This window comes from Misgurnus anguillicaudatus, chromosome 21, assembly GCF_027580225.2.
Source record: "Misgurnus anguillicaudatus chromosome 21, ASM2758022v2, whole genome shotgun sequence".
Lineage (NCBI taxonomy): Eukaryota > Metazoa > Chordata > Actinopteri > Cypriniformes > Cobitidae > Misgurnus > Misgurnus anguillicaudatus.
Window position 1 is genome coordinate 38510672 of NC_073357.2, and position 26902 is coordinate 38537573.

The 26902-nt window shown below is 37.2% G+C and overlaps 1 protein-coding gene across 12 annotated transcripts in view; it reads left to right on the top strand.

Moving 5' to 3' along the window:
- dgkza (diacylglycerol kinase, zeta a) overlaps positions 1-26902 on the top strand; it is a 126576-nt gene that overhangs the window by 50157 nt on the left and 49517 nt on the right. For 4 of the 12 annotated variants that reach the window (XM_073859085.1, XM_073859090.1, XM_073859088.1 and 1 more), the window contains 10 exons: positions 17527-17635; positions 17729-17824; positions 19934-20011; positions 20095-20166; positions 22016-22072; positions 22503-22598; positions 25333-25401; positions 25529-25600; positions 25699-25815; positions 26373-26444. In XM_073859085.1, the coding sequence (XP_073715186.1) occupies positions 17527-17635; positions 17729-17824; positions 19934-20011; positions 20095-20166; positions 22016-22072; positions 22503-22598; positions 25333-25401; positions 25529-25600; positions 25699-25815; positions 26373-26444 (838 nt within the window). Of the gene's footprint in view, positions 1-14680; positions 15547-17526; positions 17636-17728; positions 17825-19933; positions 20012-20094; positions 20167-22015; positions 22073-22502; positions 22599-25332; positions 25402-25528; positions 25601-25698; positions 25816-26372; positions 26445-26902 lie in introns of all 12 variants that reach the window. The other 8 variants (XM_073859080.1, XM_073859081.1, XM_073859084.1 and 5 more) reach the window with 5 other exon arrangements.

Consider the following 26902-nt stretch of genomic DNA (forward strand, 5'->3'; position numbering starts at 1 on the left):
TCTGACAAGACAATATTTCAAATTAACTGTAAAAAATGATCTTACCTGGTAGCCATCTTGAAGTAACTGGTCCATGTGCTTGGTCACTCAAAATCGAACTTGATTAAAATTCTGTATGTGTGCTTAAACTGTTCTCAAAAAGTGTTGCGGAGGATGAGAACATCAGGCATGGACACATCATTTTCCTAATTTTTCTTCATTATTATTATACATGAATATTCAGTAAATATTTTTTCTGTCATCTATAGTAGTCTAGCAAAACATCCATTTTTTTTTCTTAATATTTTTGTGTTAATTTGATTAAATTACAACATAACGCATGTTCAAACACAGCCGGACACATTGCGGTAATGAGAATTTCAGCAGAAAATGAGATAAAATTTACAATTATAAATTCTTATGTTGAAATCACACATTGTGCAAGGTAGAACACAGTATTGTGTTAATTCTGATGCTTTTTAATGTTACTATATTACACATTTTAAAGCTAAAATCATTAGTGCCGTGGTGTTTCAATGGTTTCGTGAGAATCACCCAAGTAAAGCTGTAATTTTTTTCTTATAACGCCTTGTGTTTCTCATTTCATGTTTTAAAGTACTGATAAATCTACAGTTATTTAGTGCTGTAACACATCCTGAAGTTTGACTTCCCAGAGTTTTTCAAAATAAAAGTAAATCGGGTTTAAATGTTCCTGTCGGGACAAAAGTAACACTTGTACTGCTGCTAATACTGTTGTATATGTTGAAAATTTGTATTATTTAATTTGATACAATTCAAGTTTGTACTGTTGGGTTGCTTTTGAAACATTTGATAAAACTGAAATTTAAAATGAAATATAATTTAATTATTTTTTGCAAAGATAAACAACAAAATATGTTTGAAGTTACATATTAACAAGGTCATAGTCATGTATATTTACTAAAAACAAGTAAATATTATTTGTTGTGTTACTTTTGACACACCTGTGTGTTACTTTCGTCCCAGCTGACAGGGTCAAAAGTAACAATTCACTGCTTATGTTCAAAGTGAAATAATACTGAAGTCGTTTTACATTCGTTCATAATTTCACCTGGTATTGATAGACCACACTTGTGAGTTACTGACCACAGCAAAAATATATCTCTGTCTATAACATTATCTTTTAAAATGCAATTTTTCTGAAAAATTGTACTTTTGTCCCTGCTCTCCCCTACCTATATGTAAATTATACATAATATAAAAAGATAAATTGAGAATTGCTCTACCTGTTGTCTACTGTGCAATCACATATTGTTATACAGAGTAAGTTTGAACACTGACTAATGCCGTAAAATTTTACCAAGCACATCACAAAATAATCAGCTGTTACGTTTGGATTACAGACATGTTTGTATGAGTTTAACTGGGTCTGCTAGAGCTGTAGGTGTAACTGTAGGTTGTTCAAAACCAATTACGCAGAAATAATGTCTGAAAGGTTTGTTCACAGAATCTGTGCTAAAAACATGTTTTGTAGTTTAGCATATGACCCATACCAAACTAAAACAAGTTAAAATCAAAGCTATACTGTATCCCCCACATTTCTTGCACTTCAAAACAATCCTTTGAAAGTAACTGAAATGTCACAAGGAAACATGAAAGTGAAAGACTACGACATACAGTATATACTGAAAAAATGAAAAAAAGATCATTCCTCACCTCTCATGCTGTCACAAAGTGTTGGGTCATATTTGCTCACATTCAGTTCGGCCCTGCAGTGATCATAACAGCCAAGGTAACAGGGAAGAGGGCGCGTCTGACTCATCCACTCAGAAACACAGCAAATTGGATTTTTCAATGAATGTAGTTACACTGGAAATCACAAAGAGATTTTAACAGGGTCATAGCAGGCCTTAAGCCTACATGTGGGGTTTATTATAGTGAGCACTTGACAGAAGTGAGCTGTGATGTAGAGATGAAGGCAAGGTCAGTGCTTCACGTGTTATAAAAGCTTGCAAAAAAGGGCACAGTACAGCCAAACCCCTGCCCTGGAAAACAACTGCAATGGATGATAAGCAATTCACAGCCAAGACCAACAACCAATAGTAAAAATAGGTGTTAATCATAGTAGTTCTCTGGTTATTAACTTTATCCTTACAACAAACTGTGCACGTGTCTGTAAATTTGTGTGTTGGTGTGTAGCCATCAGTCATCTTCACTTTCTAACTGGTGTCCTTCCACCAAGGCCTTCACTCCTCTATGTGCCAAAATATCTAACACTACTGTATGTTTGCCCCAAAGTTTGACCTTTACTTTATAAATAATTTATCATGAACCCAGCCATTAGTTTAGTTCATCTGTTCCACTGTGTGTGTGTGTGTGTGTGTGTGTGTGTGTGTGTGTGTGTGTGTGTGTGTGTGTGTGTGTGTGTGTGTGAGAGAGACATGTTATATGCAGAATGTCCCTCTGTGCACTCATGTAAATATTTACTCAAGCAGAAATTACTCTGACCCTCTCTCTTTAGCTGTTTCTCTCCCTGATGTCGCGGGTGAACTCTGTGTATTGAAAATCTGAAAATTTTAATAGAATTTACATCTGGCTTGCTTACTTCCGTTAACACAGGAGTTATTAATAGCAGAATGTCAAAGCTGATCTTTAAGATTTCACATACTGTACAAAACCACCAGAAAGCTTCAGAAGATTTTTAATAAAGTACAAGAGTCGTATGGTCTACACCTGCTAAACCTCAATTTTGGTATTCGGTACATTTACATTGCAATTTATATTTTGCTGTAATTTATTCATATTGTAGATCATTGCTTTAAAGGGCGTGACATTTAAGGGACAGTTCAACCAAAAATGAAAATTTTCTTATCATTTACTCTCATGTTGTTACAAAAATGTACACATTTCTTTTTTTCTGATAAACACAAAGAAAGATTGTTTGAGGACCAATGCATACCCAATTGGAGGCCCCATTGACTTCCGTGGTATAGGAAAAAGAGTGCTGCGGAGGTCAATGGGGCCTCTTATTGGTTTGGTTACAAACATGCCTCAAGGTATCTTCCTTTGTGTTTATCAGAACCAAGGCTTTGAATCTGTTCATGAAATGAAAATGAAAACCAGAAACTTTTGATGTTTTGCAAGGAACAGAAACAAAAGCAGAAACTTTAAAAATATATATGTTTCGAAACAGAATCGTTTATTTATTGGTATCCGGTTGATACCGCTATTTTTTTCGTTCTTTGACAAGATTTCTGTGCAATATGACTCTGTGAAGCTCACTTCCGGTCGTCGTTGACTCATCGGAGAATGAGAAGTTTGCCACCAGCAAGTAGCCTACTCAAGCCCAAGTCTAATGTTTAATCATAAGAGGTAAATATTGTAGGCTGCCAAGTACCAAGCAATTTTCTGTACGCACAGATGCACATGCGGTTGAATGTGTCCAGTCCAAATCAAACGTGATTATCTCTATGCCCTTCAAAGATCAGAACTCTTGATGTATAAACTTGAGAGAGAGTTGCGCTGCTGTGTCTCATACTGTAATCCATTAAAATACATGTGGTGAATTAAGCACTGAAAAAAAACAGAATTTTCACTTTATGTAGAGCGACTGTTTGTGCTGCATCTTCTTCCCGAAGCGCCATTTGGAATTCATTCTCCATCTGTGTGTGTTCGCGGGTTTAAGTGCACTCAAAAGTGCATACACGTAGAAACGTGTTTCAAAAAGCAAGCAAACAATCTTTCTGTTCTTGACAGGACACATACAAACAAAATGATCTCGAAATACCACAGTATTCTTTTTCTAATAAAAACATTTGTTTAAGTTGTTTGCCAATAAACGACATGGCAGAAATTGTCCTTGTCTTAATTCATGTAAAATGCTGACTTTTGTCAGAATTACAGTTATGCCGCTTACATAATGTTTGATGACAAGATAGAGACTTAAGGAAATTTTGTAGACTAATAATTTAAGTTTAATGTCCTAATGATCAGCCTACTTATTTGTATGTCCCACAGCTGATATTGAACATTATTAACCGATTCGGTTAATCTGGTTCAAAGCCCTGATCAGAACAAAGAAATGTATACAAGTTTGTAGCAACATGGCTAAACTTTGCATCACAAAGTTGCATAAGAGTAAATAAGCACTTATTCATCTATTTAAAATTCGCCCATAATCTGAATACATACCCATATATACTTCAGTTATCCAGGCTGTTTCAGCACTCAGATCTTTCCCTCTCTCACTTTCTATGTATATTAGATAGAGATGCATAACGATCATTTGTGATTCATCTATAGCAGAACTAAAGTTTTTGTTTACATCATATATCTGTGTATAACTGGTGTATAATAATTATGTATATATAAATATGCACACATGCATGTATAATTTTAAGAAAAAATATATATTAATGTATTAAGTATTTATATTTATGTATAATATAAATGATACATAAATAAATATACAAATGTAAACATTTCTTAAATATATACATATGTGTGTGCATTTATCTATACAAAGTTATAATACACAGTTCACACACATATATGATGTAAAAAAAAACGTTTATTCTGCTATAGATTAAGTAAGGAATAATTGATGACGGGCCGTTGAATTATTAGAAAAATAATTATTAGACAAGTTACACATCGGGTGTGCATTATTTTTCCATAATTCACAGCCCTGAGTCAATTATTCCGCTTATACTACAGTTACGACACCTCAAGACATCGATCACAATATATTTAAAGGGATTTGTCCATTTTTTGTACTTAAATCGCTATTGTGAGTAGGACTATTTTTTCTGCATCTCATCATTTTGCTTGTTCCAAAACGTAATTTTAAAGCTGGCAAAGGAGGCTTGAGCCATTGATAGCATTCTAAGGGGCCAGTCACACCAAAAGCGCTTTAAACGCTAGCAAACGCAAGGCGCGACGCACTGCCTTTTTTCATATTGCTAAGCAACCACCGAGTCAGCTGTCTTGTCAATCAAATATTGAAGCGTGAGCGCTATTTTGCTGTTAACTGTCATATTAGCAGAAACTTTAAAAAGAGGGCGCTTGCTCTGACCTTGTTTGAGGGTGAGAGGAGCACAAACACGCAGGAGAAAGTGAGCGAGTGGAGTCCGGTTCTTCAAAGCAACTGTAAACTTCCCTCACCACAACGTAAGGCCCGCCTCTCCCCTCATTTGATTGGACAATGGAAAGACGCGAATGACATCGGGCCCTTCTCTGCTCTCGCGCTCCTTCAAAAACACGTGCGCGACAGGCGCCAAAAAAACGCAAGGTGCTCGGCACGCATAAACAACGCGCAAACGCTTTTGGTGTGACTGGCCCCTAATGCAGTTATTAATGAAATTATGAGAGAGAGAGAGAGAGAGAGAGAGAGAGAGAGAGAGAGAGAGAGAGAGAGAGAGAGAGATTGTAAACCAGGCTACCTCTGTGTATCTCTAAACAGCGCTGTTATTGCCTTGGAAAATCGTCTGTCATGTTGTTTTTGTTAGTCTGTTATTACAGTTAACTATGCGAAGTGATATGGAACTCTAATGCAGCCAAGAGTTGCTTGGAACTACTTCGCTGTGCGTTTCCCAGAAAATAATTGCACACCTCATCAGCCAACGTCAGAACATTCATCAGCCAATCAGATTCAAGCATTCAACGGCCTGTAGTATAATCACAATTAATCATTATGCATCCCTAATATTATATAAGTACTACTACTTACTACTACTACTTACTACTACTACTTACTACTACTACTTACTACTACTACTTACTACTACTACTTACTACTACTACTAACTACTACTACTTACTACTACTACTTACTACTACTACTTACTACTACTACTTACTACTACTACTACTACTACTACTACTACTACTACTACTACTACTACTAGACAAACCAATATCACTTCTGAAGAACAGTTATACATACAAACACAAAGTGTAAGGTATTTGTGTTTTGTTTGTGTTTATGAAGGAGAGATCATTGACCGCAGACAGTTTAAGTGCTTCCTCTTTCCCATGGTCTGAAGCACAGCCCAAGAGGGACAGTTCTGTCATGATCTCACACATCACACACAAAATCCCTAATGGCAGACTGAATAGTTCATCTACACACAGGAAGTTTAGAATATTAATAGGATGTCAGACATGCACTTACACACGTGGAGCTAAACTCATAAACTAAGTTACTACGTTGACTTTGGGAATCCCTGTTTTGGTTTTTAATATTCTGTTACACTTCAGGCTGTGATGCCTATTAATCAATTAGATTTGTCTATGAAAATATAGTTCAAGTATTGCAGTGTTTGAACTGAGTGATCTCGATGGTTGTACTTAAGAATCTAAAGCTTGACGTTTTAGGCATTCTTCTGATGGCAGGTATGTTCATCTCATCTATATATATTTTAGCAAATATAATAAATATAAAATAAATATAATAAATGATACAGATTTACTTTATATACAAACCCTAAAATATTGTCATGTCTAAACACTGTTGTGCTACTGTGAGAGTGAGAACTGAAATGACATTTCAAATTTTGCATCTAATATAAATGTCATGTTCACTACAGTAGATTTCCTGGGAAGACGGACATAATGTCTTCCTTTTCACACACCATTTCAGTGTTTCAAAACTTTTGATAATTCCCTAGACTGGAATGTATGTGTGATAGATAGTGAAGGGTAGAAATTAATTTTAGAAATGATAGCTTCTAGTGCAGTGGGGTGGTATATTAAAGATTACAAAAGAGATTCGGACTGAGTAAGCGGAGCTGTCGTTTAGTTCCACTGAACAAACCTATCATGCAAACAAGAGGTCTTTGCATCTCTCACAAAGCTCTTCACAGCAGATAAACAATACTGCCCTTTTAAAGCAAGCATATGCAAATTCACGTCACGCTCAGACACCAGCACCGCTACATGGACTGCTTGTGTGTTTTGTTACTTTTCCTGTTTTGATGTTATTGTATTGATACTTATGTAAGTGTTTGAGTTGATTCGCTTTCATTACAGTATCAACACATTTCACATAAGACATAATGGAGGGAGGATCATCTGTATGAAAGTATCATCTGTATGAAAGTTATGAAATTACAACGTTTATATGCACTGTCGTGCATAGAAGGCCAAAAAGACAATTATAAGAGTAAAAATAAATAAAAATACAATAAAAATGTCAGAGATTTCACTCAGTTGTGTATTTTGTTGTGACTTGTGAATGCTCTATGGCAAGTCTTGTCACAGATAAAATACTCACTGCATTTAGTTTTTATTGTGTTATTCCTGTTTTTGTAATGGTTGATTAAAAAAGGAAGCAGGTAACTGAGTGGCACTCTGACTAGAATTTGCATTTCCCACAATGATCAGAAAGGTCAATTTTATGGCCTGGTTTCATAGACAAGGCTTAGCTAAAACTATGCCTTAGTTAAATTAAGATGTTTAAGCATTTTAAAAAAACATGCCTTAAGTTCTTAAGACAAATCACTGGCACTGGTATAATTTAGGATCTGTCGGTGCAAGCCATTTTTAGTTTTGACAGCTAAAAATGTGTTTTTGTCTAGACAAATTTACTTTTTTTATAGACTCATCCTATGTAATGTAAAGGGCATTGTGTAAATATAACCTTGATATTTACTGAATGAGGCAATATAAAAAAAGAAGTGAAATCAAAGATTGTAATCAAACTTTAATGCTCCTAATCTCATAATTCGATTGAGACTTCAGCCTGAATTTCACATGCAAGATCACAAATGTCAAGTGTGAAACTCAGCCAGAGGCCATATTTAAAGTAAGTGTTTGTATGTAGGGTGAATGCATATGTGCAATAGGTTTAATATGCAAATGTGCACGAGTGTTTTGCTGAAGAAGTGTTAAATGTGAAGTTTCTATTTATAGTAGCATCTTTGAGCAGCATTAACCTTTAACTGTGTGACCACAGCAATCTATTACACAACACTAAAACACCTACACACCATCCCCTGTGCTGCTGTCTCATACTCTCATAAGAGCTTTAATTACTGTAAATCTACTGCCTGACACAGACACACACTTGTTGTTGTTACTGTCATTATGAGGACCGTCGTCAGTGTTTCCTATGGAATTTTGTTAGACTATGGCGTTGGATGTTGCTAAATGCTAATTGGCATATTTGTGGCATCATCGCATCATTTCTGCTTTTAGACTGTATTAGCACTTTAGATCTGTTTCACTTCTACTCTTTTTAAACTGTCACATACTGTTTTTTAATATAGCTAAATGCCTAATAAAGCGGTTATCATTTACATTTTCAGTAGGGCTGCACGATTTGGGTAATTTTTCCCATTGCGGTTATTCATGCTAATATTGAGATGTGTGATTGCGATTATAATGAATGGTATCATGAGTCAACTTGATGGGTTTCAAGGAAAATCCACACACAGTTTAGTGATAATGCTAAAATGTGTATTTGTAAAACTAGAAATGTTTTCGTATTGCCACGTGATGTAGCAACTGCTCAGTGTCAGTAATCCTAAATCCAAAATACAGCCATACAACAGACTTAGAGTTATTTTTTAGCTACCAGATCACTGTCAACCTCCTCTGCATCCATCTTCGCTCTGGTATTTCCGCAATGCGCACAAACAAGTGACGACGCACACCACACACGTGCATGCCACACATGCACTGGCTTTTTTGTTCGTTTTTCTTTCTTTTTTTAAACAGCAAGGAAAATCATCAAACTGTTATCAGAAAGTTTGTGTCAACAAGTCCACACATTTATTTATTTAATATAATTGCAACATTTTGCTGTCATATAATCAGACAGGCTGACATCACGATTGCGATGCGTTTAATTGTGCAGCACTAATTTTCAGGCTTTGTTGTCGCTAAACTAGCAATCAATCAGCAGTCACTTCCATCAAACTGCCAAAATCCTGCTTTATTACCACGACGCAGTCTGACAAAAAACACAGTGGATGTACAATGGCGGATTTAGCAAATTGGGGGCCCAAGGCGAAGGTATGTATGTGGCCCCTATCCGGTCTATAAAAGAGAACAACATTTTTTTTTTACTCCAAAATGAAGATGAAAAGCAGAGAACACACAAAGTGGAGCACTACACAAACCAGTAGAGAATAAGTCAATGGGGGAAATACAGCCACGAACAGTAATTGAGGGAGACACAATTTAAATCTGATGCTGCACAAAAACTAGCAATGCACCAAAGCCAATGTTGTTACTAATCTTTCACATGCCCAAGACTGTGATAAAATGTAAAAAAAACTTCAGTCCACAATCACTTTTTATATTGAACATAAGTAATTGTATGTGTGTTTCCCCAAATCAGTTTTGAGTTTTTGAAAAAAACATTGGCAATTAAAGAGTAAAAATCCTGGATTTTTTTATTGAACATTTATCAGTTTTAATCAGGACTGAGGTTGATTAACAGATTTATGCAAAAAAAATTGAAACCAAATATTTATCTGATTTTTACAGCAGTTTAGTTTAGTGGATGTTTTCTTCACGAACATCACGAAAGGGTTGTGAATTTGCCCACAGTGTATTGTTGAGTGTTTGAAAAAAATTCACAGCATTTTCCCAAAATATGTCAAAATAAGATTTTTCACAAAAAATCATTCCGTTTGCTGAAACACAGAAATTAAATTGTGGCCAAATTAAGACTCAACAGCACACCATAGTGGACGAAAATATTCTAAACATAACATATAGTAACGTTTTTTTCTGTAGTAACGTTATTTTCTTCAAAACCATTTGAAGAAATTATTTCTATTACTAGCAGAACTAGGTAGTTGACTCACCAAAGCCCCATTTTTGCGTTTACATTTGTCTTGTTTCGGCTCTGTTCGTGTACTTTCCAATCCTCCTGTCACTCTGTGTTTATCTTTCGCGCCACTTAGCGCGCACCGTTATGGTCTAGTCCATTTCATTGTGAAAGAAGGGGGTGTATGTGTGTACTAGTGACAGATAAACATGAATTGGACATTTTAACTACAAGTTTTAATGTATACACTTCACCACAGGGAAAATTAGGCAATTGATACTTTTGTTTCATGGCGACTTTAAAAGTGTTCATGATGATAAGGGTTTTATTTATTTATTTATTAGGTTGGTTTGGGGCCCCCTAATATGACCGCTGGTAGGGGGCCCCAAGCAGCCGCCTACCTATGCCTCTAAGTTAATGTACAGTAAAGAGCAGCACTGTTTTTTATATCTATTTTATGTTTTCTCTAAAATAGTGCAGATCCTTAGTCGAGGTACAAACATGTGGATATTTAGAGACAAACTATGTTCTAGTTTATATAAGTTATGCACCAAAAGGAAAATTCTTGTCCGAATCCGAATAAAATGAAAAACTTTATTTCTCGTTTAATATAAGCGTGTTTGTCATTGTAAGTCTTTACTGGTTTTAGGAAGTTTTTATTACATACTGCTGACGCTCTTCATCGTTCTATGTTATGAGATGAAGAGCTAAAGTCTATCGCCATGGTTGTGAATTCATCAGATACCGTCGCCGCCATGTTTTCTCATAAGCTGCATGGTGTTCAGGATGTCTTGATTTTAAATGGTATATGAGACTTGTAGTGCTGTATGTTTTCGTGTCTTTCTCGGACAAAAACTTCTTTTACCAACGTGTTCGCTGCATTTGTGTGTCTCTCACTCTGCATTGGTTACGCTCCATCACATCATCAAAGACCTCATTGTAAAATTTATTCTGCATTTTCACTTGTTTTGTTGCTGAACATTCGGTACATCCCTAATTCAAACAGTCAAATAAATTGTTTACATTAAAAACTATTTAAACATTTAAGACGATATACACACTGGAAGCTCATTAATTCATGGATCAGCTGCACCCTCATGGGGGAACAACTATGATTCTCACAAAGTTCAGTGTCCCCTGCCTCTTAAATATATTTATTTAAAATTAAGATATAGTTTTTCATTTGCTTTGGTGAATGACCGGTCATCCTGACCAAACATAACCATAGCCACATTAGAGTGATCATCTAGTTTTTGAAGCTGAATCATAAAAGGTACGTTTTAAAAGTATTTTTCAAACAAGTATCCTCACTATCAGCTGTGTGGAATAACATGCTTACTTATAGGAAGTTGTTGAGTGAAACATGTCCCAAATTGTCTAATTGTGAAAGCTTATACCTTATACTGTATATCTTCAAATAGACAGAAGTGTGATTTGTGCAGGTGTCTGAATACATGTACCTCTCTCTCTTGCTCTAAGCCTGCGGTGTTGCCAGGTGATCTTGTGACATTTTATGTGTGTGTGTGTGTGTGTGTGTGTGTGTGTGTGTGTGTGTGTGTTTGTCTAAAAATATATGCACCATTGTACACTCTTCTCAGTGTGTGTTTTTTCAATTCTCATCTCGTGTTCTTTGGTTTAATGAGTCAAGTTTCCAGTTACCAGTAGGTCTAAAAACCTCACCATGCATTAGTCATCAAAACTTAATTGCTATCCTCCCTCGCCCTCACTCGTGTCCCCTTTCTCTCTTTGTCTTTGTCTTTCTGCAAATTTTAGCCCACAGACCTCTAAGCCCAATCACATCATCTAACATGATCTTGCAGCACCATCTTACAGGTTTTCTTTAGTTTACATGGAGGTTTTCTTGACTGCCTGTTCTTAAAGTGAGTGCTCACTTTTCTCAGTCCAAGGGCCTACAGGCATTTTCAGTGTACGCTTCAACTTTTTTGTATTTACTGTATTTCTGTCATATTCTGATGAAGTGCAGAAGAGTGAATGCAGTACAGGGGAGTGCACAGAAGATGAACTCAATATCAATTCTTTATACCATTGACGCATGCAAACAAATCTCAGATATTTGGAATATGTAGACTAGAGTTCAATATAAACAAGCGAAATACAGTACAAACACAGTAGATAAGAAAAATGTTTTTGTGGAAGACTGTCTGGCTATATGTTTTATATAACATGCATTTTGCTGGTTTTGCATTTTAATCACAAACAGACACATTATTAGTGCTGCCATTAGACACAATTTCTAATCACTAGTTTTAACATGAGTCTGCGGTCCACATGCAAGTTAACAAGTGCAATTGGGTATCCCTAAATAAGTCTTAAACCACAAACCACAGGAAGGCATATAGTACATTTCCTGACATGTTAGCTTATCACGACTGACCTATAGGCATTGTAAACTCCGCAACAATGCTTGACTACAATAATTCTACAATACTTTTTTGCAGTCTTTAAAATATAATAATATGCCAAATTTTCTTTTAATGAACTAAAAACAGAGCATCAAAGTTTGATTTTACTCAATGATTGCATGTCTTTGACATGGCCTTAAATTAATATTAAAGATAACAAGGTTACATTTTCACAGAATGCTATTTATATTATATAGGATGATTTTATGTAGAAAACAGTTTAATTTTTAGATGATTTATGTATTGTGTGTTATTGATGTTATCGGAGAGATGCTCTAATGGAGAGATGCTTAACAATACACTGGTTAAGTCCATAGACTGTAAAAAAAGATGGACGACGCCCGTTCACTATCTTCCATTGGTGAAAAGTGAAGCCGCCAGTGTCCCCATACGGCGCTGACATCTTGGGTCTTGAGTCTGCGCAGTAGCGATTTCGGGACCAGTCCTGCGCAGGAAGTAAAGCCACGAAATCAAGACCCCGCCCTCGCTCTCACAGAATGCGCATATCACACGATATCACAGCTGTCAATCATGACGTGACACCACCGTTTTTATATTATTAAATAACTAACTAAACACAAACTTAATTTTAAAACAAACATTTGAATTTGCATCAGCGTGATAATGACAGAAACCAGCTTCGGAAAAAAGATAATTGAAGTGTAATACATTTTTTTAGTTGGTCTCAAGTCCCATTGAATAACATGGGGAGGCGGGGTTTATAACCTATATTGGGACCAGTCACTGGGGGGCGATCGAGACATTTTGGCTTCACTTTTCAGGGCTTGTGCCCTGTCACTGTCACCCATAATCTTTTCATCTCAGTATGGGCTGAAAGTCATAACTGCATTAATAAGTGCATTAACTATTGAAGAGTTTCGTTGCAAAACGAGATAAATCCGTTTTTTAACATTTTTGTCAAAACATGTTTATTATTATGTTATCATGTTATTATTTTGTTTTATGGTGCTACTTAGCTGTATTTTTTAAGTTATGAAGGTTTAAATCAAAACAAAGCAACTGCAGTTGCATTGAAATTAATTAGAATGCACAACCAAAAAACGTGATTTATGAACAATTAACAAAACAGTGGATATCTCGTTTTGCAACGAAACTCTTCTATTACAAGGGACATTTTACATGTGGTTTGTTTTATGAATGTTCAGTAACAGCAAATATTTATTTTTGTATAACAAAGCAATGCACATTAATTGTAAAGAAAATATATTAAATGATATAGAAAAACTGTCACGAATATAGGACATGTGCCATTTGTTTTAATGCGGTCAAAAGTGGGTTGTTAGTTGTTTTCACGTAATTTGCACTTGTCGCCACAGATTCAATGTGCATTGATATCAGACAAAGTGCATGTGCTTTATCTACCCATGTGTGGGTGTTTAGTGACCACCTAAAGTGTTGTGTAGTTGGGTCTTCAACCAGGGGTCCATTGCAGGAGGTCCGCCAAATGATATTTAATCACAAGCATTTTTTGTTAAAAAATGTAAGCATGTACTAAACGTGCACCACCGCATATGCTTATTAAAGGTCCCGCGTGCACTGAAGAGTGGCTGTGTGACAATTTGTTTCTTATTATAAAACAGTTCCAGTCCTTGATTCTGATTGGTCAGTAGTTATAATGTACTCCATTATACGAAAAAGCAGCCTCTTGTACCTTACTGCTTGCTTAAATATCTGTTCGACACATTTAGTATCAGGGGGTCCCTGCTTCATGCCTCTATCATCTAAGGGGTCCTTGCCCTGAAAATGTTGAAAACCTGTGGTTAATAGTAAATGTCAAATGATCACATATGCTGCCAAAAGAAGATGACAGAAGAAAGAAGAAGTGAACTTTCTGTATATATAACCTTTAACAGTCTTTCTTTTTATGACTTTGAGAAGAACAGTTTTCAGTAAACATGTAGTTTCCCATTGTAGAGAGAGAGATGCAAAAATGGGTTTCTTTTGTGTTAATGTGTGTGAGTGTGACAGCCTGTGTTTGTGCTGAGGGTGATTGAAGTTTAAGGTCACTGTTGACTGTTCCTCTGTGATTATTATAATTACCGCCGTCAAGCAGACTTTCTCCAGGTAACGTTACCTGAGTGCAGCCAGGTAGATCACGGTCACAATTATTTTCCTGAATTAGTTGCCGATCATGTGTCACCTAGTTGCTTAGCATCGTTGAAGTTTTATTTGCTGGTTGTGATTAAGTCAGACACTTACAAAAACTGGTGCGAAGATTTAGGTGACCGGGCAGATGATTTCCTTACAGAATACTATCCCTCTGGAAAAAGTCACATAGATGAGGAGAATAGAGTTGATTTGAGTTGAATAGCATTGCAGTTGATTAAAGTGATGGTGGTGTTGTATTTCTCTTTCTGGTCTGATACCACATCATTATTTTGCCCGAAAAGAGGTCAAAGGAACAGCACTGCATTCATGGAGAAAACCAGACCTCATTTGTTCATGTATGTTGTTGCATGATGTGCAGTGTGTGCTGACTGACTCGCTCTTGCACCCACAGCGTCCTCTGGGGAAGACATCAGCATATAGTATCTTCTCTCCTCTGACTTCAATGGATGCATTTTTCCGTCAGCATTTCCGTCGGAAAGCCTGTGTTCCAAACAGACGCAGGCGTTCCAGCGTGTCAGTTCCTGTGAGTAAAGCGCGCCGGCGCTCCAGCGTGGGCCTTCCTTCAGTCGGCCTAGCTCAGAGACGAAGGTCAAGTGTTCCGCTGCTTGGAGGCCTTCAAACCAGCAATGTGTATGCTGGAGTCTTACCACGCAGAAGAGGACACTTTGCCAGAAGAAGGTCTAGCGGTGCGACAGCCTGTATGGCCCCCCGGTTTTCTATCCGACGGAGACAGGCCGCCAAACACCGCAGCATTCATGCGGAGCTGTTGGGGCCATCGCTGCTGTTGGCTAGCGTGGTGCAGATGAGCGAAGTTCATGAATCAGAAGACAAAAGTGAAGATGAATACTCTTCTGTCTCTGATAGTGACTGTAGCCAGGAGGAGCAAGATTCAGAGACCGAATCAGAGACCGAGTCTGAAACGTGTCGGACATGGTTGGCTCAGGGATTGGCGACGGGAGAAAGCATTCAGCACCGGCCATTTATCCGTGCACCACGTTGCCTGCGCCGAAATTCTTCTCACCTGTTGCCCGCTGAGGTAGTTTACCGTAGCCCGAGCTTTAATGGGCTATACGGACGTTACCGTAAGACCAGCCTGGCGGGTGGATTGTGGACAGGTAGGCGAAATTCAGTTGCAGCTCGAGGATCAGGTGCGCTGTACAGGAAGAACCCCGCCTGCTGGCCAGACTACACTCTTTATCAAACACTGCAGGGACCTTACTACAACCCTCAGATTGACACATGGAGTGGGTTCCTCTCGTATGTAGAGCCCTAACTACAGCTGTATGTATGTGTTTGTGTGCGTGCGTGCGTTGGAGATTTTTTTTTACAGAAGCAGACATTATTAAGTAAAACATCGCTTTGTTGCTGTGTGTATTTGTGTGTGTCCTTTTTAAAAATAACATTTTATGGTTAGAGAAGCAGTACTTTAATTACTTGCTTTTATTGCAGCAGTACTAATTTCAAACCTAACGCGTTTGGACTGAACTTAACTTCCGGTCTCTGTGTTTATTTAATGGCCTGGCTAGTGGCTAAACCGATCGCTGGAACAAATACCTCGTCGAAAATAACAAATGTTTTGGTTTTCTAAAGACAAGGGAAGACGGCGTTCATGGATCACCCAAGTAGTACACGTTTTACTCAGTAGTAAAGTAAAACTTTGTGTAGTTTTTGCTACGCTTTAGCTATGATTTGAACTAAGCTAAATCTACTTGTTATATACACTCACCTAAAGGATTATTAAGAACACCATAGTAATACTGTGTTTGACCCCCTTTCACCTTCAAAACTGCCTTGATTCCATGTGGCATTGATTCAACAAGATGCTGAAAGCATTGTTTAGAAATGTTGGCCCATATTGATAGGATAGCAAATCTTGCAGTTGATGGAGATTTGTGGGATGCACATTCAGGGCAAAGCTCCCGTTCCACCACATCCCAAAGATTCTCTATTGGGTTGAGATCTGGTGACTGTGGGGGCCATTTTAGTACAGTGAACTCATTGTCATGTTCAAGAAACCAATTTGATATGATTCGAGATTTGTGTCATGGTGCATGATCCTGCTGGAAGTAGCCAATCAGAGGATGGGTACATGGTGATCATAAAGGGATGGACATGGTCAGAAACAATGGTCCGGTAGGCTGTGGCATTTAAACTATGCCCAATTGGCACTAAGGGGCCTAAAGTGTGCCAAGAAAACATCCCCCACACCATTACACCATCACCACCAGCCTGCACAGTGGTAACAAGGCATGATGGATCCATGTTCTCATTCTGTTTACGCCAAATTCTGACTGAATGTCTCGAGACTCATCAGACCAGGCAACATTTTTCCAGTCTTCAACTGTCTGATTTTAATGAGCTCGTGCAAATTGTAGCCTCTTTTTCCTATTTGTAGTGGAGATGAGTGGTACCCGGTGGGGTCTTCTGCTGGGGCATTTTCACCCACAGGACTGCAGCATACTGGATGTTTTTCCTTTTTCACACCATTTTTTGTAAACCCTAGAAATGGTTGTGCGTGAAAATCCCAGTAACTGAGCAGATTGTGAAATACTCAGACTGGCCCGTCTGGCACCAACAACCATGCCACGCTCAAAATTGCTTAAATCACCTTTCTTTCCCATTCTGACATTCAGTTTGGAGTTCCGGAGATTGTTTTGACCAGGACCACACTCCTAAATGCATTAAAGCAACTGCCATGTGATTGGTTGATTAGATAATTGCACTAATGAGAAATTGAACAGGTGTTCCTAATAATCCTTTAGGTGAGTCTATTTTGCTCGTTATTTTTGAAAGACTATTGTTATTGATTCTTTGCAGAAGTTTACCGGAAGTTAGGTTTGTTCCACAAAACCCGTTTGTTTATATTGTTACTGCTGAAGCCGTCTATACAGTATGTGTCATTAGTTGTGCTCTTATATTCTGTCTGATGCTTTTGTGAAAGTTACATGAGCTGTCTTTAGCTGTCAAAAACCTTTGTCAGGTGTGATGCAACTGAAATGTTACTGTTCAGTGTTTTCTGTCAGTCACAAGGTTTCCAGTGTGGATTTATGTGGTTGTTCTGCATATATACACACTAAGAAAATTTGTCTTTGTAATGTTTTTTGTCCCATGGCACATTTACTCAAGTGCATTTGTATGTCTTTCTGTACATGTTTCAAGGCTACAGTATATATTGGCTTTCTGTTTATTATAGTTGTGCTTGTTTTACAGACCAGTCTTTCTTGTGTTTGTTTGTAGGAAGGCCATTGCCAAGTCAGGCCTACAGCACCTCTCATCTCAGCCCAGTGCTTCAGTCTTACCCAAGGGGGATACGGAGAGAGAAATACGCAGTACAGTGGACTGGAGTGTGAGTAAAATAATCTAGAACCTTATAAAAACACTTGTGAATCGTAATGAACAAGTCTGTTTAAGTGAATACTTTGTCTTTGTGTGAGGGCAGGAATCAGCGTTGTATGGAGAGCACATCTGGTTCGAGACTAATGTCTCCGGAGACTTCTGTTACGTCGGAGAACAGCACTGTTACGCCAAATCTCTGGTGAGTGTGTTTTTAAATGTATGATTTTTCTTTCTAAAAGGATCACAGAGGTGCTAATGAAAGCATAAATAAGCAGACAAGGAATAAGAAGTGTAATGAGAGATAGTGGTGTCAGAAGTATTAGATTGGAAGTGGTCGAGTTATAATCAATATATTATAGTGCCAGCTCATGAATAATAATTTGCTCATGAGATGTTGCTAGGTAATCTATCTAGACCGGCTGGTCACGTTACCTAATTAGTACAATAAAATGGTTTGGCTCTTGAATATTATTCATAAATTAATGTGCTAGACAGAGTTGTTTATCCATGTAGACTATCCAAGCTGTTTTGGCATTGAAATTCAATGCTAAGACACATTAATGTTTGCTCACTTATTTAATGAGAGAAATGTTTTTATGAAGAATAAAGGATGGGATAAAATAATGAGGAAAAGTGTTAGCACGTTTTATATCTCTCCTCCAAATTCACTAATTCCACCCCTTTCATTAAGGTTTAATGCTGCCCCCTGGAGGCTTGGTAACAAATGATATTGTTGTGGAAGAATTTAAAAGTGACATTTCAGAAGACTTTTTAAGATGTAAAATAAATCTTTGGTGTCCCCAGAGTATGCAAGTGAAGTTTTAGCTTAAAAAAATAATTTAATATAGCATGTTCAAATTGCCACTTTGCAGGTGTGAGCAAAAAGGAGTGTGTCCCTTTAAATGCAAATGTGCTGATAAAATGCAAACACTAGGTACGTTTACATGCAACCAAATAATCTGCTTGTAATCGTATTGATGGTTCAATCGTATTGAAAAGTCTTCATGCAAACACCTTAATCAATACGATTGAGGACGATCGGATGCAAATTTGGATCGTATTGAAGGGGGTGGTGTACTCCGATCTGCGATCCGATCCGCAGGAGAAAAGTACGCATGTAAACGCGTGAATCCTAGTATTTTCTCAATCGGATGCAAAAATACCTTGTGCACATGCGGAGAACATTTGTGCTCCAAGTTCACGTCTTATATTTACCTCTTATATCACATGATTCTCCTCACAGAAACACGCAAAGCATCACGCATTATTAAGGTAACTTTAATGAGGTCACTCTCTCTATACTTTTAAAACATTAGGGTACTTAAAGTAATAAAATAGCATTGTGCTTTCTGAAAAGTGTGTTTTCATTACCTATATCTGAAAACTTCTTAAGAACAACTTTCTTTAACTTAGTTTTGACTTTTATCCAGAGATAAAGCGCAAACTCGTCGAGAGATGCTGTCCGCCACGTAGCATTGCCTAGTCCTCTGCTTTTTTTTCCAAGTTTAGATTTGGGCCACTGATTAAACTGTTTCCACCAGTTATTTTTTTCTGCGGGTTAAAGATTAAATGATTTCGTTGCTTAGTTATTGGTATTTGGGCTGTGTTTGGGGTGCTTTTGGGCTAGTTTTGAACGTCTATTCGGATGGTTTTGAGATGCGAATCTGGCAACCCTGGCTGTGCGCTTGCGCAGAGTTTTGGTTCGAATTCTATACAATGTACATGTAAACGAACATTTAAATCAGATTGCAATGTTTAGGTTGCATGTAAGCTGTATCGTTGTAACCTTCAATTTTGTCAGATTGACAAACTTTTGTGCATGTAAACATAGCCACTGATTGCCATAATGATGGTTTGTTAAAATTAAAACTAAATTGTGTTGTCAATGATCTTAATTGCCTCTCTTTTGCACTAAATGGCAGTGCCGTGGTTGGATAGTGCAGATTAAGGGGCGGTATTATTATAATAATAAGATCCTCTTTTAACTTCACAAGGGGAGCCAAATTTCAATGACATATTTTTTTACTTGAATGTTTTACCAAAACTAGTTACTGAGTTGTTCTTTTTCACATTTAGGTTGATAGAAGCACTGGGACCCAATTATAGCACTTCATAGTCAAATATTCATTAAATATTCCCGTTGAATATATAAATAGTTTTACTTTTGCTTTTTTGAGGGTTTATTTCTGATAACCAACAGTAGACTGTGACTGTAGAAGTTTATTTTTTACCTGTGACCTCAGTCAAAATCTGATTCATACGTTCTCTTTTCTCCACCTCTTTCTTTTTCCTATTTCTTTAATCACAGCAAAAGTCTGTTGCTCGGAAAAAATGTGCTGCCTGCAAGATTGTAGTTCACTCCATCTGCATTGAACAGCTGGAGAAGGTGAGTCTTGTTTCCAGTGGCAACACTGAGGCAGAGGCATGATCAGACACTACATCACAAACCATGCATGTTCCTCCCCTCAGTTATTGGACTGGAATGCTCCACCTCATGGGGAGGGGCTTGATGAGGTGTCCCTTAAAGACCCATCATTCAGAGTGAGAAACCCTCTAGGTTTATTCGGCTGGGCTAATGGATCACTTACACTTTCTGATCTTAGCAAAGATTGATGACTGTCTGGCTTAATAAACCTTAAACGTGTGCACAGAAATAGCAGACCCTGTTAACACCTGGACATGCTTTAGCACTCTTTTGTCTCTCTGTGATTTTGAGATTTATAATCTGTTTAAAGTTCAGGTAGAGCTGATTTTCCTGCATGATGCAATGGACACAAGGTGTTAAAGTGAAAACCATATGAAACAAAAAGGTTTCCTAGCCAGACATATTCTTTCTTTCCAGTTCCTTAATCACTATCATTTTGATTTAATATGGGCATTATTTAAGTCAAACAAACTTTGCATTTTATTATGTTTGGGTGGATTTTTTTTATTTAAGCCATAAATTTCAAGTTTTGAATATGGACAAACTTCACGTCAGGTGTGTGGGGCTGATTGTGGTGAAATGATGTTTGATCGGTGGTGTTTTAAATCATACTTCGCACTAACCAAGCTAACAAACTCAAAGCACTACAGTCGACAAATGGTTCTGTTTTTTTCATGGTTTTCTCTATTTAAGTACTAATTTGTCATGGTATGTCTTTTTTGCAATCTGAGAATATCTTCTTTCAATGGAAAGGAGGGGCTTAGTGGGAATCTATAAATCTGTTGTTTCTTAAAAAAACAATCTTGCAATTAGTGGTCCTTTCCCTAAAGTTTCAGCTGTTGAGCTGTCAAAGCTTAAAGGGATAGTTTACCCAAAAATGAAAATAATCTCATTAATGACTAATCCTCATGTCGTTCCAAACTCGTAAAAGTGGGTTCACACCAGATGCAAGTTCAACCATTTGCACGAGTAGATTACATACAAAGTCAATGCAAATGCACGATCAGACGCGTCCTCGCATTGGGCGATGCGAATGGCGTGATATGGAAAAACACGCGCTATTCGCCTCAAACGCGTCTTCGCCCTAGTTGAAAATATTCAACTGGAGCGAAAAATTTGCATGACATAAACTTAAATCCCGCGAGTAGTCTAGAGCGAGTAACGCAATGCCTTGCGTTTGGTGTTTACGTAGCAGAAGGCCTCCGTTCATCTTCGGAGCACGGTTTGGGGTGTTTTGTATTTAGTCCGAGAGCTTGTTGACCCTTCATTGAAAATCTACGTAGGATATACTGTCCATGTCCAGAAATTGAATAAAATATCATCAAAGTAGCCCATGTGACATCAGTGGGTCACTTAGAATGTGTTGAAGCATCGAAAATACATTTTGGTCCAAAAATAACAAAGATTACGACTTTATTCAGCATTGTCTTCTCTTCCACGTCTGTTGTGAAGCGCATGCGCGAGACTAAAGTCAAGTTTTTTTTCAAACTTACAGCGTGCGTCTCACTCAGACTGTAAACGAAGCCCGGGTGCACAAAAAACCCAGCTGGGGCGTACCAGATAACACGTCATCCGCGTCACTGCAGTCACGTGACTTTAGTCTCACAACAGACGTTGAAGAGAAGACAATGCTGAGTAAAGTCGTAGTTTTTGTTATTTTGGACCAGGGTGTGTTTTTGATGCTTCAACACATTCTGACTGACCCACTGGTGTCACATTCACTACTTTGATGATGTTTTTGTTACCTTTCTGGACATGGACAGTGTACCGTATGTAGATTTTCAGCAAGCTCTCGGGCTGAATGTGGAACATCTTGGGCTGTGTTCCGAGGATGAACGGAGGTCTTGCGTGTTTGAGACGACATGAGTCATTAATGACATTATTTTCATTTTTGGGTGAACTATCCCTTTAAGGGTAAATATTGAGAAGTGTTGTTAAAAATGCAATATTGGCTTTGTCTTTCAGATAAACTTTAGGTGTAAACCATCTTTCAGGGAGTCAGGATCACGAAACATCCGGGAAGTGAGTCTTTCTCTTTCCCCCTCATCATTCCTTTCTTCATTTAATTTCTTGATCTCTCCCGTTCTGCCTATTTTTCCTAATCTGATTCTTGTAAAACCATCCAGAGCTCAATATAAACAGCCAACAGCAATGCTCCGACAGGCACTGTAATTGTAAATTTATTTCATTTTTAGTTTCATTTTTATATTATAAGTTAAAGCTGAATGACCTAAGACTGGTTCACTCATACTGCAGGCTGATGCTGTTTGCTGTTTAAATCTTTATTATTCCTTTATGAATTCTTGTCACTTTCATATCCACTCTCTTTCTTTTCCTTTTCCACATCCTCTCTCAATCACTGCTGTAATCCATCCCATCGCTCCTGTCCTTCATCCCTGCTCCTGTGTGTGCACTCACTCCTCCTGTCTCCCATCATGCTTTGGTGGGTTAGTTCACTTGGTGCCGCAAAGCTTTCAAAGGTTACCGTGCACTGGAGCGAATAAGAGGTGCTGTAGCTCAATGCAATACACGCACCTCTGTTACAAAGGTATCGCACACATACAGGACCTGTACATATCACACACACACACACACACACACACACACACACACACACACACACACACACACACACACACACACACACACACACACACACACACACACACACACACACATTTACACTAAATGAAGGTATACAGTACCTAGCACTTGTGATGTTTTAAAATATAGCTAATTAAAAGGACTGCATACTAACATAAACCTGAATCCAATTCCGCCTTATCCCAAAAACAAGTATGCTTAAAAAGTCTGTTGTCGAACATGTCATACTAGTATGTTCAGGGTTCCCGCGGGGTCTTAAAAAGTTTTAAAAAGTCTAAAATTCAGAATGTTAAATTTAAGGCCTTAAAAAGTCTTAAAAACACCCAGATTTTTATCCCAGGTCTTAAATTTAATTTACCCAAGTCTTAAATTTCTTACCTCTTTTCATTCCCAAAAAGCGTTGTCCGCAGAATATAAAATAGTAATTTAAAACGCTGAAGAACTAACTTAATCAGTGGCAGAGGCAGAAAGTGTATGATGGTGGGTCTCTAAAAAGAAACGTTCCGCCCTTTGTCATAATCCACGCAAATCGTCGTGCCATAAGCTATATTTCAGGTGTTGTGATCTGACTGTTTACTGTGGGTTTGGCGAGAAACAATCCTTAAACTTAGTTCTGTATAAGCAAAAATCTTTTTCGGGGTAATTTATAAGCCCGTGGCTTACCTGAGCATTTGCCAGGTTCTGAAGGAGGACACAGAAGCGAACAAAAATCAATGCTGCTTTATTGAAAATCAACTTAAACAGTCGGGCCGTCGAGTCACGAGCCACCAACAGCGTGTCAACTTTAGTGTTACACAGTTTTATATTTTAGACCTTAATATTGCTCTTTGCTGCGATGCACCTGAACCTAACGCGCTTTCCCTTCAGCTCTCCACAAACAGCAGCGATTGGCAGACGGAAAGCAAGAAAGTACCGTAATTAGCCATATATTTCAAAAAAGTGCAATTGTTTTCTTTTAGGAACAATTCAAACTTTTTGATTGCGCAAATGCTTCAGGAGTTACGGTTAAATGAACAGCGGTAGATCAGAGCCCTTTCGCACAGGCAGGCTGCTGCATACGGCATCGCCTGGTTTATTTAAGTTAACTGAGCATTACATTCGCAAGTCATAAGCATATTACAACAATTAACGATTAACTAAGAATAATAATCAATATTTTAAAGTTAATTTCAAAGTTATATTCTGGAATAAGACCATTTCTGAAATAAGAAATGCGACCCTTCGGAGGCTACAGCCTTCGGATTGAGAAACGGTCTTAGTGGATAACGTTAGCAACACATATCAAACAGCCTTTTAATGGTACATTTCATTTTCTTAATGCAGATTCATCCGTTATTGTGTAATTAGAGAGGCTATTAAACCTGAAAAAAGAAAGAAACCTTAAAAAAAGAAGAAAATTTCATTTTCTTAATGCAGATTCATCCGTTATTGTGTAATTAGAGAGGCTATTAAACCTGATGGCAGTATATAGTGCATATTTATGCATAAAACGTATGGGTGGAGTGTTTTTTTGGCTCTGTGATTCTGTATTCAATTAAATGCAATACATTCATTTATTAAAAACTTGTATTAATAAAATGCATATATTAATGCTTTTAGGGATTAATAATAATTGAAAGTGATCTTTTGTTCTTTGTATATTTATAAACAGGCACAAGATATATACACAGCACACAGTCAGTTGTACATTAAACATTATGGGGTGGTTTCCCGGGCAGGGATTAGCTTAAACCAGGACTAGGTCTTAGTTTAATTATGACATATATAACTAGTTTGAATAAACATGCCTTACTAAAACCATTACTTGTGTGCATTTTGATGTATTTTAAGATATGTCAGTGCAAATTGTTTTCAAGTTTGGAAAGCTCTTATCCCTGTCTGGGAAACCTCCCCTATAAGCTTACGTACTACAGAGTGTGATGCATTTTAAAGCTTTAAAGTTGTATGAGGCAGTGTAAAACTAGGCACAAACCAGCAGCTGACCATACTAACTGATCTAATATTAGTGAATTTTATTTGTCAAATAACATTGTTGATAGAATTTTATAAAAATACTACTTACACATTTTAGTGTGATGTATAAATATTGTAAATCAATGCATTTCTTGACTATTAATTAAGAAAAATCACAGCTCTTTGCCTCTAACTCAATGTATATCAATGGCTCACTATGAGCCATTTTTGGGCTTCCATTGTCAGAAGTCTCTTCCTAAAGGGGTATGGGTAAAATTTGTCAGCGCCAACACTCGCAGTCTAATAGAGTTAAGCATAATGTATTTCCATGTATTTTGATTATCTGTTTTAAAACTGCGTTCATTTTATATTTTTCTATAACTGAATCAATAAAAATAGAACGTTTTAAGAATTTCTGAGATCATTTGAATGCTTCTAGTAATGTGTCGTGTTGGTCTTAAATTTTACTCATAATGGTCTTAAAAGGTCTTAAAAAGGTCTTAAATTTAACTTGCTGAAACTTGCAAGAACCCTGTATGTTACTCCAAAACACATTTGCTCATATATATAATAACATACAGTTTCCACACAAACACAGCTCCTGGGGTTTTCACCGTCTACATCAACATGATCCCACATCATTAAACTGATGTGGGCTTAAGTGAATGTTGAATTCTGTGAATGGAGAGTTTTTATGAAATCTTGTGTTTTTGTTTTTATGGCAGCCTGCAATAGTGCGACACCACTGGGTCCATCGGAGAAGACAAGAAGGCAAATGTAAACAGTGTGGAAAGGTGCGTAAAACTAATCTCCACTAGAAGTGTTTTATATGTTATTATATGTTACATTTCATATTATTGACTAAGTTGTATAGTTTTGATTATGTAATAGAGTCATATTTTCTTTGATTTCTGTCTGCAGGGGTTTCAGCAGAAGTTTGCCTTTCACAGTAAAGAGATTGTAGCCATTAGCTGCTCCTGGTGCAAACAAGCATATGTTTCTCAGCTTGTGTGTATTTTGCTTTAGTGTTGTAGAGTGTGTAAATGTATGTGTTTTGAAATCGGCCTGTTTGTCTTTCCATCTGTCTGCAGTATCATAATAAGGTGACATGCTTTATGCTGCAGCAAATAGAAGAACCGTGTTCATTAGGAGCACATGCCGCCGTTATAGTACCTCCTACCTGGATCATACGGGTTCGCCGACCTCAGGTACTTAATACGCACGCACACACACTCACTGAGTTGTTAGCTCTGTAAAATGTTTGATTTTTTTTCATGTTTCAACTACATAAGATGATTTGAGTTTTGTGCCTCTATATATTTTTTAGGATAACACTTTATTTTACGGTGTCTTTGTTACACGTTACATGTATAGTAATTACAGTTAATTATGCATAATTACATGCAACTAATCCTAAACCAAACCCTACAGTAAGTACATGTTGTTGATGATTATTACTTAGTACTTAAATATATAAGTACAATGTAACAGTGACGCCTTAAAATAAAGTGTAACCTTTTTAGCTATCTTGTTTTAATACAATAGTACTTAAGTAAGTAACTATTATTAACAGCAGCGAAGTTTAACATATCCTAAAAAATATTACCCTCGCTATATAATGCTGAGAAATATTTAACCTGAGCTGAATTGTTTAAAAACATTTAAAAATGAAATGGCTCTGGATTGAATACGGTTACTTTTTCAAATCTTTTTTTTGATAATTGGGGTGTTGTTTGTAATGTTATTTACTATTTGTCAATTCTAGTCATCACTAAAGTCAAGCAAAAAGAAGAAACGAACATCTTTCAAACGGAAATCCAGCAAGAAGGGAGCTGAGGTAGGAATCCAACCAAGCAATACATTTTGTATAACACGACACGTATCACAGTTACAGAACAGTATCAGAATGCAAAACATACATAAATTGCATGCATATACATATATGTTTATTTGAACATGCAGTACATCAGCCACACACTGTATTAATGATTATATGGCAGAAATAATATTGGACAGTAGTTTAGAAAATGTTGAAAAATGTGTCCCTGTCTGGGCTAAAGTCTCATAACCTACTGTAAGAGATTAGCATCATTAAAGTTGGATTTCAGGCACTGATTTTTATTAGGTATGTTTACATGCAACCAAATAATCTGTTTGTAATCGTTTTGATGGCTCCATGTTATCCTTCATGTAAACACCTTAATCAATACAAAAAGAATGCAAATTTTGATCGTATTGAAAGTGGTGGTGTACACTGATCTGTGATCCTATCATCATCCGGAGAAAAGTAAGCAT